The 13653-nt window shown below is 37.1% G+C and overlaps 2 protein-coding genes across 2 annotated transcripts; one reads left to right on the top strand and one right to left on the bottom strand.

Moving 5' to 3' along the window:
• Window positions 1-863: 863 nt before the first annotated feature.
• LOC130749565 (glutamate receptor 2.9-like) lies at window positions 864-6680 on the top strand. Its single transcript, XM_057602944.1, has 5 exons — window positions 864-933; window positions 2931-4273; window positions 4437-4749; window positions 5153-5562; window positions 5959-6680. The coding sequence occupies exons 1-5, from the start codon at window positions 864-866 to the stop codon at window positions 6499-6501; spliced, it is 2679 nt and encodes an 892-aa protein (XP_057458927.1). The 3' UTR covers window positions 6502-6680.
• A 308-nt stretch (window positions 6681-6988) lies between these two features.
• Window positions 6989-13070, bottom strand: LOC130725573 (probable histidine kinase 1). The gene is made up of 13 exons (XM_057576793.1): window positions 12916-13070; window positions 12049-12761; window positions 11781-11837; window positions 11381-11608; window positions 11008-11101; window positions 10704-10910; window positions 10386-10516; window positions 10233-10282; window positions 9685-10046; window positions 9447-9550; window positions 8403-9182; window positions 7727-7888; window positions 6989-7411 (listed from the first exon to the last, which is right to left on the bottom strand). The coding sequence occupies exons 2-13, from the start codon at window positions 12742-12744 to the stop codon at window positions 7289-7291; spliced, it is 2994 nt and encodes a 997-aa protein (XP_057432776.1). The 5' UTR covers window positions 12745-12761; window positions 12916-13070; the 3' UTR covers window positions 6989-7288.
• Between the last annotated feature and the right edge of the window lie 583 nt (window positions 13071-13653).

Raw genomic sequence — 13653 nt, 5'->3', positions numbered from 1 at the left:
AATAAGTGTAGCAAGAGTAGTAAACATTTCATAAACCTGAGATTTCTTGCTAATCGGAAACGTCCATAAAAAATCAGTGTGATCATCCAAAAACAAAACGTAATAACGATGACCAGCAGTACTTAAAACAGGAGACGTCCATAAATCACTATGCAAAATATCAAATGGTCTCAAAGTAATAGTTTCAGATGAACTAAAAGGCAACCGGACATGTTTGCCTAAAACACAAGAATCACAAACAGAACTAGAACACGAAGGTTCACAAAAAATAAGTTTAGTATTCCTAAGATGGTTTAAAGCTGAGGAAGCTGGATGACCAAGTCGATTGTGCCAGACACTAGAAGCAAGACCAGCAAAGGGAGAGGAACGAATGACTGGGTAGAGGTCGCCGAGGCTGTTACATCTCAGGAGAGGCATCCCCGTCTGGAAGTCAGACACCGAGAATCCAAATGGATCAAAAGAAACAGAAACATTATTGTCAGTAGTGAGTTGTCGCACAGAAATTAAGTTTTTAATAATTCGCGGAGTGTGCAAGACATGATTGAGTGCTAAAGGTTTGTGAGGGGTAGGAATAGAAGTGTATCCCGAACCCTGAATTGGAATGCCCTGACCACTACCAACTATCAGTTTCTGATTTAAATGACTTAAATTAGAATAAGACGTGAGAGTACCTTGAGATGCCGCAGTATGGGACGAGGCGCCGGTGTCCATGTACCACGTGGTGTCTGGAGGAGTCAAAGACATGGTGTGCATGGCAGCAGCGATATCAGTGGGTGCTGGAGAAGCAGTAGCGGTGTAGGCCTGAGGACGCGGACCTAAAACGCTGGGTTGCTGCGGAGCACTCATGGGACGCGACCACTGAGATGTGGGGTAAGGACAAGGAGGCATGCCCCAAGGGGAAGGAGCCCAACCAGGGGGAGGAGAAGCTATCAGGTATCACCATATTAGGGGCCTCTTTGCTCTATTTGGAAGCATCACATGGGTGTTTGTTCAACGTTACATGAAGATTGGGAGGAAATTTCGCTTTTGATTCGTCCATTTTCTCTCCTGGAAACAAGCTACTTCTGCAATTGGCGCTCTTGATGGCCTTAGGGTGTGAGGGACATCCTTGTCAGTGGCTCCAGCAGGTTTCCCAAAGACGGCCATCAGCCATCTGTCCTCCAAGCTTCTCACAGAACGGACCCACCTTCGAAGGTGGCTTCTCAGTTCAGAGGCGGAGGAATGGAAATTGAAGTTTTGAAGTTGTGGAGTTGGGATTGGGGCTTGGCAAGGGTTATTGCTTGGGGGAAAAGTGGCTTGTTTTTGTACTTTTTTCAGAGATAGATAAAGCTTATGAAGTTGTCTCCGAAGAGCCTCCCTGGACACAGTTCCTGTCTTCTACAGGGAGAGACGAGGATTGAAGAAGTGGTGTTGGTGTCGGTCTTCGGGCAGTGGGGAATCGCGACGTTCTTGTGCCCTCCCTCATATCTCGACCTTCTCCACCCCTAAAGGCTGTTAAAATCCCAAGACCTAGAGGCGGACCAAATAAAGGTGTGGCAAAAGAAGGTCATCCTTCGACGTGCCTTTGATCGACAACCTTGGATGGAAGCGAGGTGGAGTCAACGGGGAAAGAGTTTATGGTCCTTTCTAAGGAGCTATCAAACCCTTATGGCGTTATGACTCATGCGAGGGGTGCTATATTGGTGGGGAAGCGTCTTGGTTTGTCGTTCAACTGCCCATATATCATTGTTGTTGGTTGGACAGAAGGCGGCTTTAACTTCTTGTAGTGGGAGTTTTGACCCTTTTGTTGGTTTTTGTTTCTTGCTTTCTTTAGCTGTTGCTAGGTAGTTTCTGGACTTGATTCTTTTGTTCTTGTGGATGTGTTTGTGGGCTTTTGTAGTTTTGGGCTTGGGCTTTTTTTGGTGGTTTTGGAACTTGGTATCTTTCGTGTCTTTTTCTCGCCTATTATCAATTCAGTTCAACTTTAATATATATATATATATATATATATATATATATATATTATATTATATTTTACTATATATATTTGTTGTGGTGAAAAGGGGGAAGTGACAAGATTTTAATCTACTTGCATCCATAAGTTTTAGAGTAAATCATTTGTTTATAGTTTAAAGATAAAAACCATCATTTAATTCTTTGAAAGCTGAATGTGTATGTAAAGTTAGTCAAGTTTTTTTAGAAACTAATTAAATTTGACATATTTGGTAAAAATAATTTTGATAGGTAATTAATTGCGTGGTGATATATTTTAAATTTATATCATTTTTATAAATGTTTGTGTAAGAACTAGTTAAACCATTTTTTACTTTGCTATTTTCATACAATTATTTTAAAATGAAAATAAAAATAAAATCCATATAGTATTATTTATTACTATAAATAAAATAACATTTTATCAAACAATAAAAAAGGATGAAATTTTCTTAAATTATTAAGGGAAAATCATTGATGTCATCCTACACTATTCATGCCACTCCTTTTTTATAAAAACGCTGAAAAAATAAACGGCGCACTTGCGACAGGGAAAAAAACTCAAAAAAAGTGCATGCCATACATTTAAAATGCGGTATCCATTTTTTCTTAAAGCAGCTTAAAGTGCGGTATGTACATGAATGACATAAATAGTTGTGAGCGTGAAATTAATAGATTTTCCCATTTATTAGTGTAATAATCTTTCATTTTTTCACTCATTTGTGATGGTGTGATTGGACAACAATAAAACTAATGTAATAAGAATAATGATAGAACATTCCCTTCAATACTTTGTATCTAACATTCTGTCATCCATTGTTTAAAATTCATGTGAAGCCCACATGAACTTCAACCGATGAATGAGAGATTGTTACTAGCATTGCTACGTAATAAACTGCATGTATGTTTTATCCCAATAAAAACCATAATAGTGATCTTGTTGTTTTTATGACAAACAGCTTTGGAACTCATACAAAATGAGCAAGTGCAAGCTATCCTTGGCCCTGTATCAACAATGGAGGCAAATTTCATGATCCGTTTAGGAGACAAAGCTCACGTTCCCATCATAACCTTCTCAGCAACAAGCCCCTCTTTAGCATTGCTCAAAAGTCCTTACTTTTTCCAAATTGCACAGAACGATTCAGCTCAAGTTAAAGCCATTTCCTCCATGGTTCAAGCTTTTGGTTGGAAACAAGTGGTGCCCATTTATGTTGACAACAGCTTTGGTGAAGGACTCATCCCTGCCTTGACCATCGCTCTGCAACAAGCCAACATCAGAGTTCCCTATTGCAGTGCCATTTCTCCTTCAGCCACTGATGAAGTCATCACTCAAGAGCTCTACAAGTTGATAACCATGCCAACCAGAGTTTTTGTTGTTCACATGTCATCACGCCTTGGCTCTCGCCTCTTTGCCATTGCAAAGAGCATTGGAATGATGGAGCAAGGCTATGTTTGGATTGTGACTGATGGCATGGCTAATTCGTTAAACTCTCTAAACTCTTATGTGGTAGAATCTATGGAAGGAGTGCTAGGTGTTCGACCTTATGTCCCAAAGAGCAAGGAGCTTGATGGTTTTAAAGCTCGATGGAAAAGGCGATTCCTTTTGGACAATCCAACACTTGATGATGCAAATTTGAATGTTTATGGAACATGGGCTTATGATGCTGCCACAACATTGGCTATGGCTGTTGAGAAGGATGGTGCCACCAGCTTCGGCCATAGCAACGCTTCAAGGAATCTGCTTGATCTTGAAGAGGTTGGTGTCTCGCAAAATGGTGAGAAGCTATGTGAGGCTCTGTTGAACACTAGATTTAAAGGCCTCAGTGGTGACTTTAGTGTTGTTGGTGGGCAATTACAAGAATCACCATTTGAGATAGTTAATGTAGTTGGTGAGGGGGAAAGGAGGGTGGGATTTTGGACACCCCAGCAAGGGATATTAAGAAACTTGGACACAAAGGGAGCATTACCAAGCATGCATTCTACTTCTAAGAGCAATCTTGGTACTATTATATGGCCAGGGGATACTTACTCTGTTCCAAAAGGTTGGGAAATTCCTACAAGTGGGAAGAAGTTGAGAATAGGAGTTCCAGTGAAAAAGGGAGATAGTTACTCTGAATTTGTGAAAATAACACATGACACAAGTACCAATTCAACAGTGGTAACTGGCTTCTGCATTGATGTGTTCAAAGCCGTGCTAGAAGCATTTCCTTTTGCCTTACCTTATGAATTTATTCCATTTGAAAAGCCTGATGCTGAGATGGCAGGAACATATAATGAGTTGATCAGCCAAGTATATTATGGGGTCATTTTCCTTCTCTTATATACATTTGTCCTAGTAACCTTCTCATCTGTTTTCAAAATAATAAAATGAATTTAGTAATTTTCTTATGCATCCATGAATGCATTTCTTACTCTCTAATGAATTAAAATGATGATAAAAAATTAAAGTGGTTTCTGTTTGACAGAATTATGATGCAGTGGTGGGGGATACCACGATCATTGCAAACAGGTCTAACTATGTCGATTTCACAATGCCATATACAGAATCTGGTGTCACAATGGTTGTTCCAGTGAAACACAACAGAAAGAAGAATGCTTGGGCCTTTCTGAAGCCTCTGACGTGGGATCTTTGGGTAACAACTGCTTGTTCATTCATATTCATAGGGTTTGTGGTTTGGGTCCTTGAACACCGAATAAACAACAGTTTCAGGGGGCCTCCCTCCCACCAGATTGGCACAAGCTTATGGTTTTCCTTCTCAATAATGGTGTTTTCCCATCGTAAGTATCTCTTATCAATTACCATGACGTATAGGTGTTAGTGCCTGTCACAGACCAGTTATCCCAAAAGCTAAATTACCACTTTTGGGATAGTTGGTTCTTGACGTGTTGTTTGAGTCTCTACGACCAAATGATTTAGTGTTCAACCCTTGTTATTCACATTATTCTAAAAAAAGTTGAATTTTAGTACATAGTAAGTAACTAAGTATGTTTCCATTGTTCTGTCCATAAGCCCAATATCTTTTTGCAGGAAGGGGTTGGTGGAAAATATAATATAAAAATCATTCATGTGTCGATACCTAATAACTTAAACTTTTATAATAGTTAGTTCATGACATTGGTTGTTCTTCAAGGATGTACATTTGATTTATAATGTAATACTTAACTTTATCATTTTTCACAGGGGAGAAAGTGGTGAGCAACTTGGCTAGATTTGTGGTGGCTGTGTGGGTTTTTGTGGTTCTAATTCTGGTTCAAAGCTACACTGCAAGCCTCACTTCCTTCTTAACAGTTGAACAACTACGCCCAATTATTACTGATGTCCATCAACTACTAACGAATAGGATGAATGTTGGTTATCTCCAAGGTTCATTTGTTTATGGAATCTTAAAGGACTTGGGATTCCATGATGACCAGCTCAAAACTTATAATACCCCCGAAGAATGCAATGAGCTTTTCATAAAAGGAAGTGCAAATGGTGGCATTGCTGCTGCGTTTGATGAAATTCCCTACGTGATATTGTTTCTTGGAAAAAATTGCGGCTCCAAATATACCACAATTGAACCAAGATTTAAAACTGGAGGCTTTGGCTATGTGAGTTGGGTGGTTTCTTTCTGTTTCATCCCTCATGTTACATTTTCCTCTAGTGAGTTAAGTGTGTGTTTGGTTTCCAGTTGGGGAACCTCATACTCAATTCTTATCGGATGATATTATAGATGTTTGAGAGTATTCTTTAAGAATAGTCTTTACTCTCAAAATCAATTCTCCGTAGAAGCTGCAGAGATGTATCTAAACATCATGAGATTATACAACTGGATTTCACAACATTACCCAACAAAATTCACATTTTAAATAAATGTATCTAAACATAAAACATACTTTCAACTCACTTTTAACATAATCAATTTTACCAAAATCAATTTTATCTAGAATCAATTGTGACAACGTTGATCCAAACATGTGCTAACTGTTGTGGGGGTGAATTTGCAGGTGTTCCCAAAAGGCTCCCCTCTCGTAGCCGATATTTCAAGAGCAATCCTGAATGTGACTCAGGGAGACAAAATGAAAACAATTGAGAATGCATGGTTCAAGAAAAGCACTTGTCTAGATTCCACTACGGATATTTCCTCGGTGTATAGTCTTGGCCTTGAAAGCTTCTGGGGTTTGTTTCTTGTTGTAGGGATTGCTTCCCTATTTGCACTCCTAATCTTTGCAGTGACATTCCTATATCAGCACAGACATATCTGGTTACACTATGATCCTAGTACTTCAATATGGAGACGTATTGGTATCTTGGTTAGGATATTTGACGGAAGAGACTTGGAAAGTCACACATTCAAGAAAAGTGAAACTAGTAGTCCTATTTATAACATAGGTGCAGTTGAGACCGCCCCAAGTACACATTGCCCACCTAGTCCATCTAGTCAATCTGAATCAAACTTTACCTTTCATGGAGACTTAAGTCTAGATTATGGTGATACTAAACAACATCGTGGTGCTAATTGTCAGGACAGAGAAATGAATGTCGGGTAAATGATTACTCCAGAAGTTGCCTCTGTAAACAGATATAACATTAACTCCAAAGAGACATAGACATCTATAATTGTAAGTCTGTAACATCAAGCTAATAATAGTTGTACTCAGTTGTGGTAGAAAATTGTAAAGCTTTCATATTTGAGTTATTCAAGTGAGGGTATTGAAAATCTATAGTTTTCGCAAACAGAATATTTATTCAAGGTATAAGATTAATATTTTTAAATTTTCCATTTTCAAAACCAAAGTTTGGATGTTTTATTTTATTATTGATTTTCATGTAAAAAACAATTCTTCGATGAAGTTATAAAACCTATTTCCTATGGTGGACATCCCTAACTTAACTGGAAATCATGTGTTTCCAAAGCTTGTTAATGCGGTACTTTTTTGGTTTCCAACATTATGCATCCATGTTAACCTAATTTTCCTATCAATCTTGTATTAGCAGAAGAAAGTAATATTACCATGAACATTGGAAGAGATTACTTTGTCTCTGTTAGATATGGCTTTTGAAGTTCCTTTGTAGTGAAAATGTGCCCAATACATACGCTTTCTGGAAATACTTCTTTCTACATTAATGCTTCAGCTATCCTAGGCTCCTAGATAATGAATATTATACAGAAAATCTACACCCCTTGAAAACTACTAAAAACTCAGGGGACATAAACAAAAACAAAAAGTTGTAGATCTATACAAGGTAGACGTAGACACTAATGAAGGAGGTTCATTACAAAACTTTCCAAGGCCCACATTCTTCTATACATAAGCAGGAATTACAAGGATATTATCACAGTAGGAATTGTTCAAGACACTCTTTCAATTTTTGGAAAGTCACAGGCTTTGACACAAATGAGTCCATTCCACTGGCAAAACACTCTTCAGCACTCTCTGACAAAGCATTTGCTGTCATCTGCATTCATATAAGATATGAGATAAAGATTATTAGCTTCTCAAATATTGTGTCTCTAGAAGAGGAATTCTGTTCGATTATTAAATTTGAATCATCCTGAAGGTTGTTTTGCATTAATTTTGAGCTTAAATAACTACCAGGTTATGGAAGAAGTCAAGTTATGATTAGAGAACTTCTATAGCTAATGGACTAGCAGGGTTTTTTTTGTAGGTATCAGTTATTTGTTCACATATTTTTAAAGGTTAAGATGTTAACGGTCCGTCTTCTAGGAAGACGTACTCTCAAATAAGAGGTGCAACAATACTGATTGCTCACCGCAACAATGGGGACTCGCTTTTTAGATGGTGCAGAACATTCATAATCTGGTAGACTGTGCTCGATTCCAGCATTTATTGCAGCATCCCAGTTGCCTGTTTCCTCAAAAGATCGAATCAGTTTTGTTGCTTGAAGACCATTCATAATTGGCATGCATACATCCTGTGAGGTGAGTATCAAATGATTAGTAGAAATATGAATTTATCTATGCAGAAGCTGGCCCAAAAATTATGATCATTTACATCTATTAGTAGCATTGCTTGCAATTTTTCACCGCACTTTGATATTTGTATGTTACTCATCATTGTACAAGTGATATTTAATTTCAGGAAAGATGGGTTCAACATCTTCTTTTGCCTCTTTAGAAAGTAAATAAAGGGGAAGCACTTGTTTTACATCCCCAATATGACAATGGCATCTCTATAAAACTACAGACTCTACATATAAGAACGGGGTAGTTAATGTACCTTTGTACTCCCTTGCATATATAACATCATTGTGAAGAATTTGTGTGATGTGTGAATTTTATGACAAAGCCATGAATGAGATAGATGTTTGCATTGTAAATGCAGGCATGTTCAAAACATGCCTGCATTGCAAAACATGAACTAGCACTGATTCATAGAGAGAAATTGGGAAATTGGGACAAGATACAATTCATAGATCTAGAAATTACCATCAAAATCAGGTCATAAGTACAGTGCTGCACTGCACGCACTGCTTCTGCTCCATTATTTACCACATCTATGCTATGTCCTAACTGTTTCATCATGGATTGTGCCACCATGACATTAATCTTGTTATCTTCAACAAGAAGGATCTTAGGCTTTAATGTGGGTTTGGTCACTTCTGATGTACCACTGCTAGAAACATAGTGAGTGGTTGTGTTTGCCTTCTCTTTGCCATGACATGTCTGTTGGGGTTCACTTGACTTCATTTCTATAACCATTTCTCTATTAGGTTGATGAGAATCTTCACTACCATTCAAGGACCAGGCATGAGTCTTATATTTCTGCCATTCAACTTTACTAATTAAACTCTTTGTTTCTGGGCTAGATGAACTAGCTGATTCAGACATCTCTTGAGCATCGATCACTGAAGATTCCTCACCAACTGAACATGTCCCTCTTGATATGATGTCATTAAAGGGTAGTGAATATGAACTCTCTGAAAACACATTGAATTTATGTGTTGTGTACCCAATTTTGTGTGGTAACAACTTCTGACTCCTGCCAGATCCATTAGAGGAGAACAGAGAGCCCAAGGTGCATGGTTGGAATTGGAAGAAACCCTCTGTTGTATCATCAAAAGTATCATCATTCTCCATATCCGAGAGCTCATCTGAGTAATCAGAATTATCACAAGTTGTTGAAACCTTGCATGGGAGTATGAAGGTGAAGGTAGAACCATGGTTTTCTTTGCTAGACACTGTTAGGTGACCCCCCATCAACTCAGCCTATTCCAAGTGAAAATAAACGTTGGAAAATTACAAAACATACACATAAATAAAAGTTTTATCCCACTGAGTGAGGTCGGTTATATGGATCGCATGATCAATATTAAAGTTACAGCCAATTTTGCATTGGCTGCCGCAGACCTAACACAACCTTCCTCCTTTATCCGGTCCTAGAACCGGCTATGACACAACATAGGAAGAGTTTACAAATTACTAAGTTAAGAAAAGAAAATTAAAAGATCACTTTCACCAAAAGAAGTTTACCAGTTGTTTGCATATTGCTAGTCCTAGCCCTGTGCCACCATACTTTCGAGCATGGTCTGCACTAACTTGCATGTACCTTGTAAATAAAGTAGGTAGAGCCTTTTCTGTCACATTAGAACATGGAAAAGTTAATCATTTGTTTTAAGAAAAATGACAATTGTTAATGCAAAATGAAATTCATAGCAAACAGAATAGAGATCAAGCTTTCAATGACTAAAAGATGCGATTCACTAGTTACCTGGTATTCCAATGCCTGTATCATATACATCACAACGTATCCACATTGTTGTTTCAGTTGAATGATGTTGCTCTTCAGTGGCTCCGTTCATTGAGCATTCGCTTTTAACTGGAGATCTACATTCATCATTAAATGCATGGTTTTGGCTTGAAGGGTCATCATGTTTTTTACCATCAAGAAGATTTTGATCACTGACATTTTGAGTAGTTGAGAGATATTTTTCTTCTTTCACTCCATTCACTGAAATAGTTGAATGGTCTGGAGTCATATTCTGAATGCCTTCAGCTTTTGCAAAACTTGCCTCTTGCACAATGTTAAGGTTTATCCCAACTTTGCCTTCATGTGTAAACTTGATGGCATTGCTGCAACATATTCAAAATAGTACACGTAGAGCAACATAAGCATATTCCTTCAAAAAAATTATTTCCTCACTAATGTATAGTAAGCCATTTGCAGAATAAAACACTAAAAGAATAAATTGAATTGGAGCATTTCAAGTGGTTAACTACGTCTACAACAGTCGTTATCAATCACATAAAGTTTAGTACCTGATTAAATTTGTGAGAATTTGCCTAATCCTTAAAACATCACCAATGACCTACAATTATCAATTATGCACGAAGCATATGAGAAATAAATTAGTTAGCACTAGCAATGTCAACTCTTTAACAGCTTAGGATGTCTGTTACAGAAGTCCACACCTCAATAGGTACATCATCTGCCACATGTCCTTCTAAGATTAATATTTTCTGCAATGATGCTGAAGCTGTCTGGAGAACATGCTTTACTACCTCTCTTGGTCGGAATTTGGTAGCTTCTAGCTTCATAACTCCTACATATATATGCAATTTTGGGTGGAAGAAATAAAAAATATCAGAACTGTAATTAGAAATTTTAAGGCACTTTTTGTCTCAACTATGAAGAACTTCCAAATTGCTCTCTGAATGATTAAAATTAGTCATATAATTCTCAGGTTTGTTTTTCACTAACATGAAATGGAACAAGGATAGATTTCTGACCTGACTCAACCTTGGAAAGATCAAGTATATCATTTATAAGTTGAAGAACCAAATCTCCTGAAGATAGCATGACATCCAAGAGCTGTCTTTGCTCATGATCAAGTTTTGTGGTAGAAAGAATTTCAGCCATGCTTACAACCCCAGACAGTGGAGATCTTATCTCATGAGACATGGTTGCCAGCATTTGTTTTGCTCGCATAGTTTCCTCTAATAAAAGGAGAGGGAACATAATAAGCTTTCTTGCTGCAAAATCAAATTGAAGTACATTTGATGAAGGATATTTGATTGAGTGATTGAATTGAACCTGTAATGTGAATGGTTTTATTCAGTTCTGTTTCCTTGGCTTTCTGAACAGCAATCTCTTCCCTAATCTTTGCCATCCTTTCTCTTTTTCTCACCTGCATAGATTAAAAAATATAAATACTCTCTTTTTTTTTTGTCTAATACAAGGTATCATCTACGGGGGACAATCTTGTCCAAGCCAGGAACATCGGGCTAGCTCTTCCAACAGTGATTTTTTCCATGCACAAGACTCAAGCTTGAGACTCGACTTAAGGGGAATCAAGCATGTACCACTTGAAACTGTCACCTGTTGGTAAATATCCTCTCTTTGAACACAAGCATTTTAAGTACAACTTAAAACCAAAAAATAAAAGAGAAATAAAAACAACATTTACCTGATCTGTTACATCCATTCCCATGTAATTTATTCCAATTGTTTCCCCTGCCTTGCTAAAAACAGGTTCTACATATATCAAAAATGTCTTTGATCCAAATAGTTCAGTCTCAAAAGTGATTTCCCTTTTTGCAGGTAACCCTTTTTCCAAAACTTCTTTCTTAAAATCTTGAGACTCCCTAACACCAGCTCCTGTGAATATTTCAACATCTGTTTTTCCTATAATGTCCTGAAAAGGATGAGTAAGTTGATTAGTTAAGATATTTCCGCATGATAAACCTCCTCCTATGTTGCATAACCAAAGAGGAAAGAAGTTTCTTCTGAGTTTTCAACAGCTTTTGATAGAGATGCAACATGAATGATATAACCTTGCAACAAGAGCTTCAACACCAAATCATTACCTCCTCTTGTAAACTTGGAAAATGATTATAGATAAAGCGGTAGCGCAACTCTTTGTCCTGGAAGAAAAATATCAACGAATCAGCCACTTGCAGATTAAAAGTGCCCTCACTTTGGAAAACAAAAGCTTTTCTACAGAAAAATCATAATTAGATTACAGAAAGATACATGAGAACAACTAACATCTCATATCAATTTCAATATCCTATGTTTAGATTAGTCTATAAGATACTTCAGATACAGAAATAAACTCAATACTCATTGATGTACCTGATGGCCAATAACAACAGGTGCATTTTGGAGTATAAAATGCAAGAAATTATCTGCTCTCTTCAGGATCTGGGAGAGTTCTTCCACTGGTGAGGATTGCCTTTCAATGTTGTCTATACTTTCTTGTAACTTTTCTTCAAGAATCTGTTCTCTCTGGACACTTTGCTCTAGCAGCTTTTCCAAGTGCAGGGCTCGCTCTTTCCAGTATATAGCAGTATCATACTCAGCATCAATTTCAATCTTCTTGTTTTGAACCACAAAATCACTCTTCCTGCAAGGCACATCTAGCCATATATCATAAACATCATCCAATATAGAAACTGGGCATCTTTCTTCCTCGAACCGATGCTCTTCCAAAATCTCCAACTTCCTCAGCTCAACATCATGCCTTTGTTTGCTCAGGTTGTCTAGTTCTTCCCGGAGAAGGCGCGCGACGTTGGCTTGCTTGTACTCCCAGTGTTTCATGAGGTATGCTAACTGAGAAGAGCCCTTTTCTGTGAAACTTGTGAGCTCCATGAGACGCTTGAAATCAACTATAGTTGGTTCTTCTATAGTGGTAATTACATCCTCTAACATGTCTTGGTCCATTCCAGGCTTCTCTATATTGAACTGTTTTCCAACATCAGTGACAATATCTTCTGGCCACATTGAAGGAAGAACTTCAATTTCCATATCCTCAATAGAATCTTTCTCCATCTCATAGACCTTAAGACCTTTAAATTTGTGAGGCAAAAAAGGAACAAAATTCAATAACAATTTTTGAAGAAAACAGAAACCCAGGTTAAGAAATGATTGAGAAGTATTTGGCTCTCTTATAGTAGTAGTGTTTCTTTTCTTGTGAGGCAAACAACGTTGTTATATTGTTACCTTTCAGCTGGCTAAATTCTCTTTTCTTTGCAAAACCTCAGATGTTAGCTTAATAATCAAACAAGTTGCTCTTTTCTCCGGAAAACATGTTCGAGTAATCATGGGATTGTTGAGAGAAAATGAATGTTTGTGGGGACATGGATTTCACAAATCCAGAGGAAGCCATTATTGTTACATATTGATGCATTGCAATTTCTATTTGTAGCAAGCATAACCTCCTTGGATTATTTTAACAGGTACCAAAAAGCAAGAGTAAATTAATCAAACTACACATGACATTAAGAAATCCCAAAACATAATATAAAGTTAATTATCAATAAAAAAGAGTGATAGTATTAGTTGGATAGACATGTGTCTGTTATATGTTGGTCTTGATTGTTTATTTACTTTTTTTCGTACTCAATTTTTACTCACAGTCTCACACCAAGAGTCAGATAAAAAGAGAAGAAAGAGAAATGAATATATGTGATATGATAGAAAATGTAGATATATATAATAAAATAAATAAATGAAAATAAAAGAAATGTAAAAGTAGGGTGTGAATGAATATTATTTGTAAAAATAATGAAACGGTTGTATTATTTGATTATGGCCCCGTTTGGAAAAACAGCTTAATTAAGCGCTTATGGTCATAAGCGCTTATGACATAAGCGCTTATTCATAAGCTATTTTTAAAAATTTATTGAAATAAATTAAAAATAAGTTGTATATAAGCATAAGCTGTTTTTCATAAGCTGT

Source organism: Lotus japonicus, chromosome 1 (genome assembly GCF_012489685.1).
Source record: "Lotus japonicus ecotype B-129 chromosome 1, LjGifu_v1.2".
In the NCBI taxonomy this organism is placed as follows: Eukaryota; Viridiplantae; Streptophyta; class Magnoliopsida; order Fabales; family Fabaceae; genus Lotus; species Lotus japonicus.
The sequence above is the reverse complement of the archived record's forward strand: the minus strand, read 5'-3'. Positions and strand labels throughout refer to the sequence as shown.

Bases quoted from the DNA above. Each gene is read 5' to 3' on its own strand.
- LOC130749565 (XM_057602944.1), top strand. From the start codon at position 864: ATGTGGGGTAAGGACAAGGAGGCATGCCCCAAGGGGAAGGAGCCCAAC. The intron at 4,274-4,436 runs GTCATTTTCCTT...TCTGTTTGACAG, and splicing joins TCAGCCAAGTATATTATGGG to AATTATGATGCAGTGGTGGG. The intron at 5,563-5,958 runs GTGAGTTGGGTG...GTGAATTTGCAG, and splicing joins AAACTGGAGGCTTTGGCTAT to GTGTTCCCAAAAGGCTCCCC.
- LOC130725573 (XM_057576793.1), bottom strand. From the start codon at position 12,744: ATGGAGAAAGATTCTATTGAGGATATGGAAATTGAAGTTCTTCCTTCA. The intron at 10,517-10,703 runs GTCAGAAATCTA...ATATATATGTAG, and splicing joins TCTTTCCAAGGTTGAGTCAG to GAGTTATGAAGCTAGAAGCT. The intron at 9,551-9,684 runs GTAACTAGTGAA...CTAATGTGACAG, and splicing joins TACAGGCATTGGAATACCAG to AAAAGGCTCTACCTACTTTA.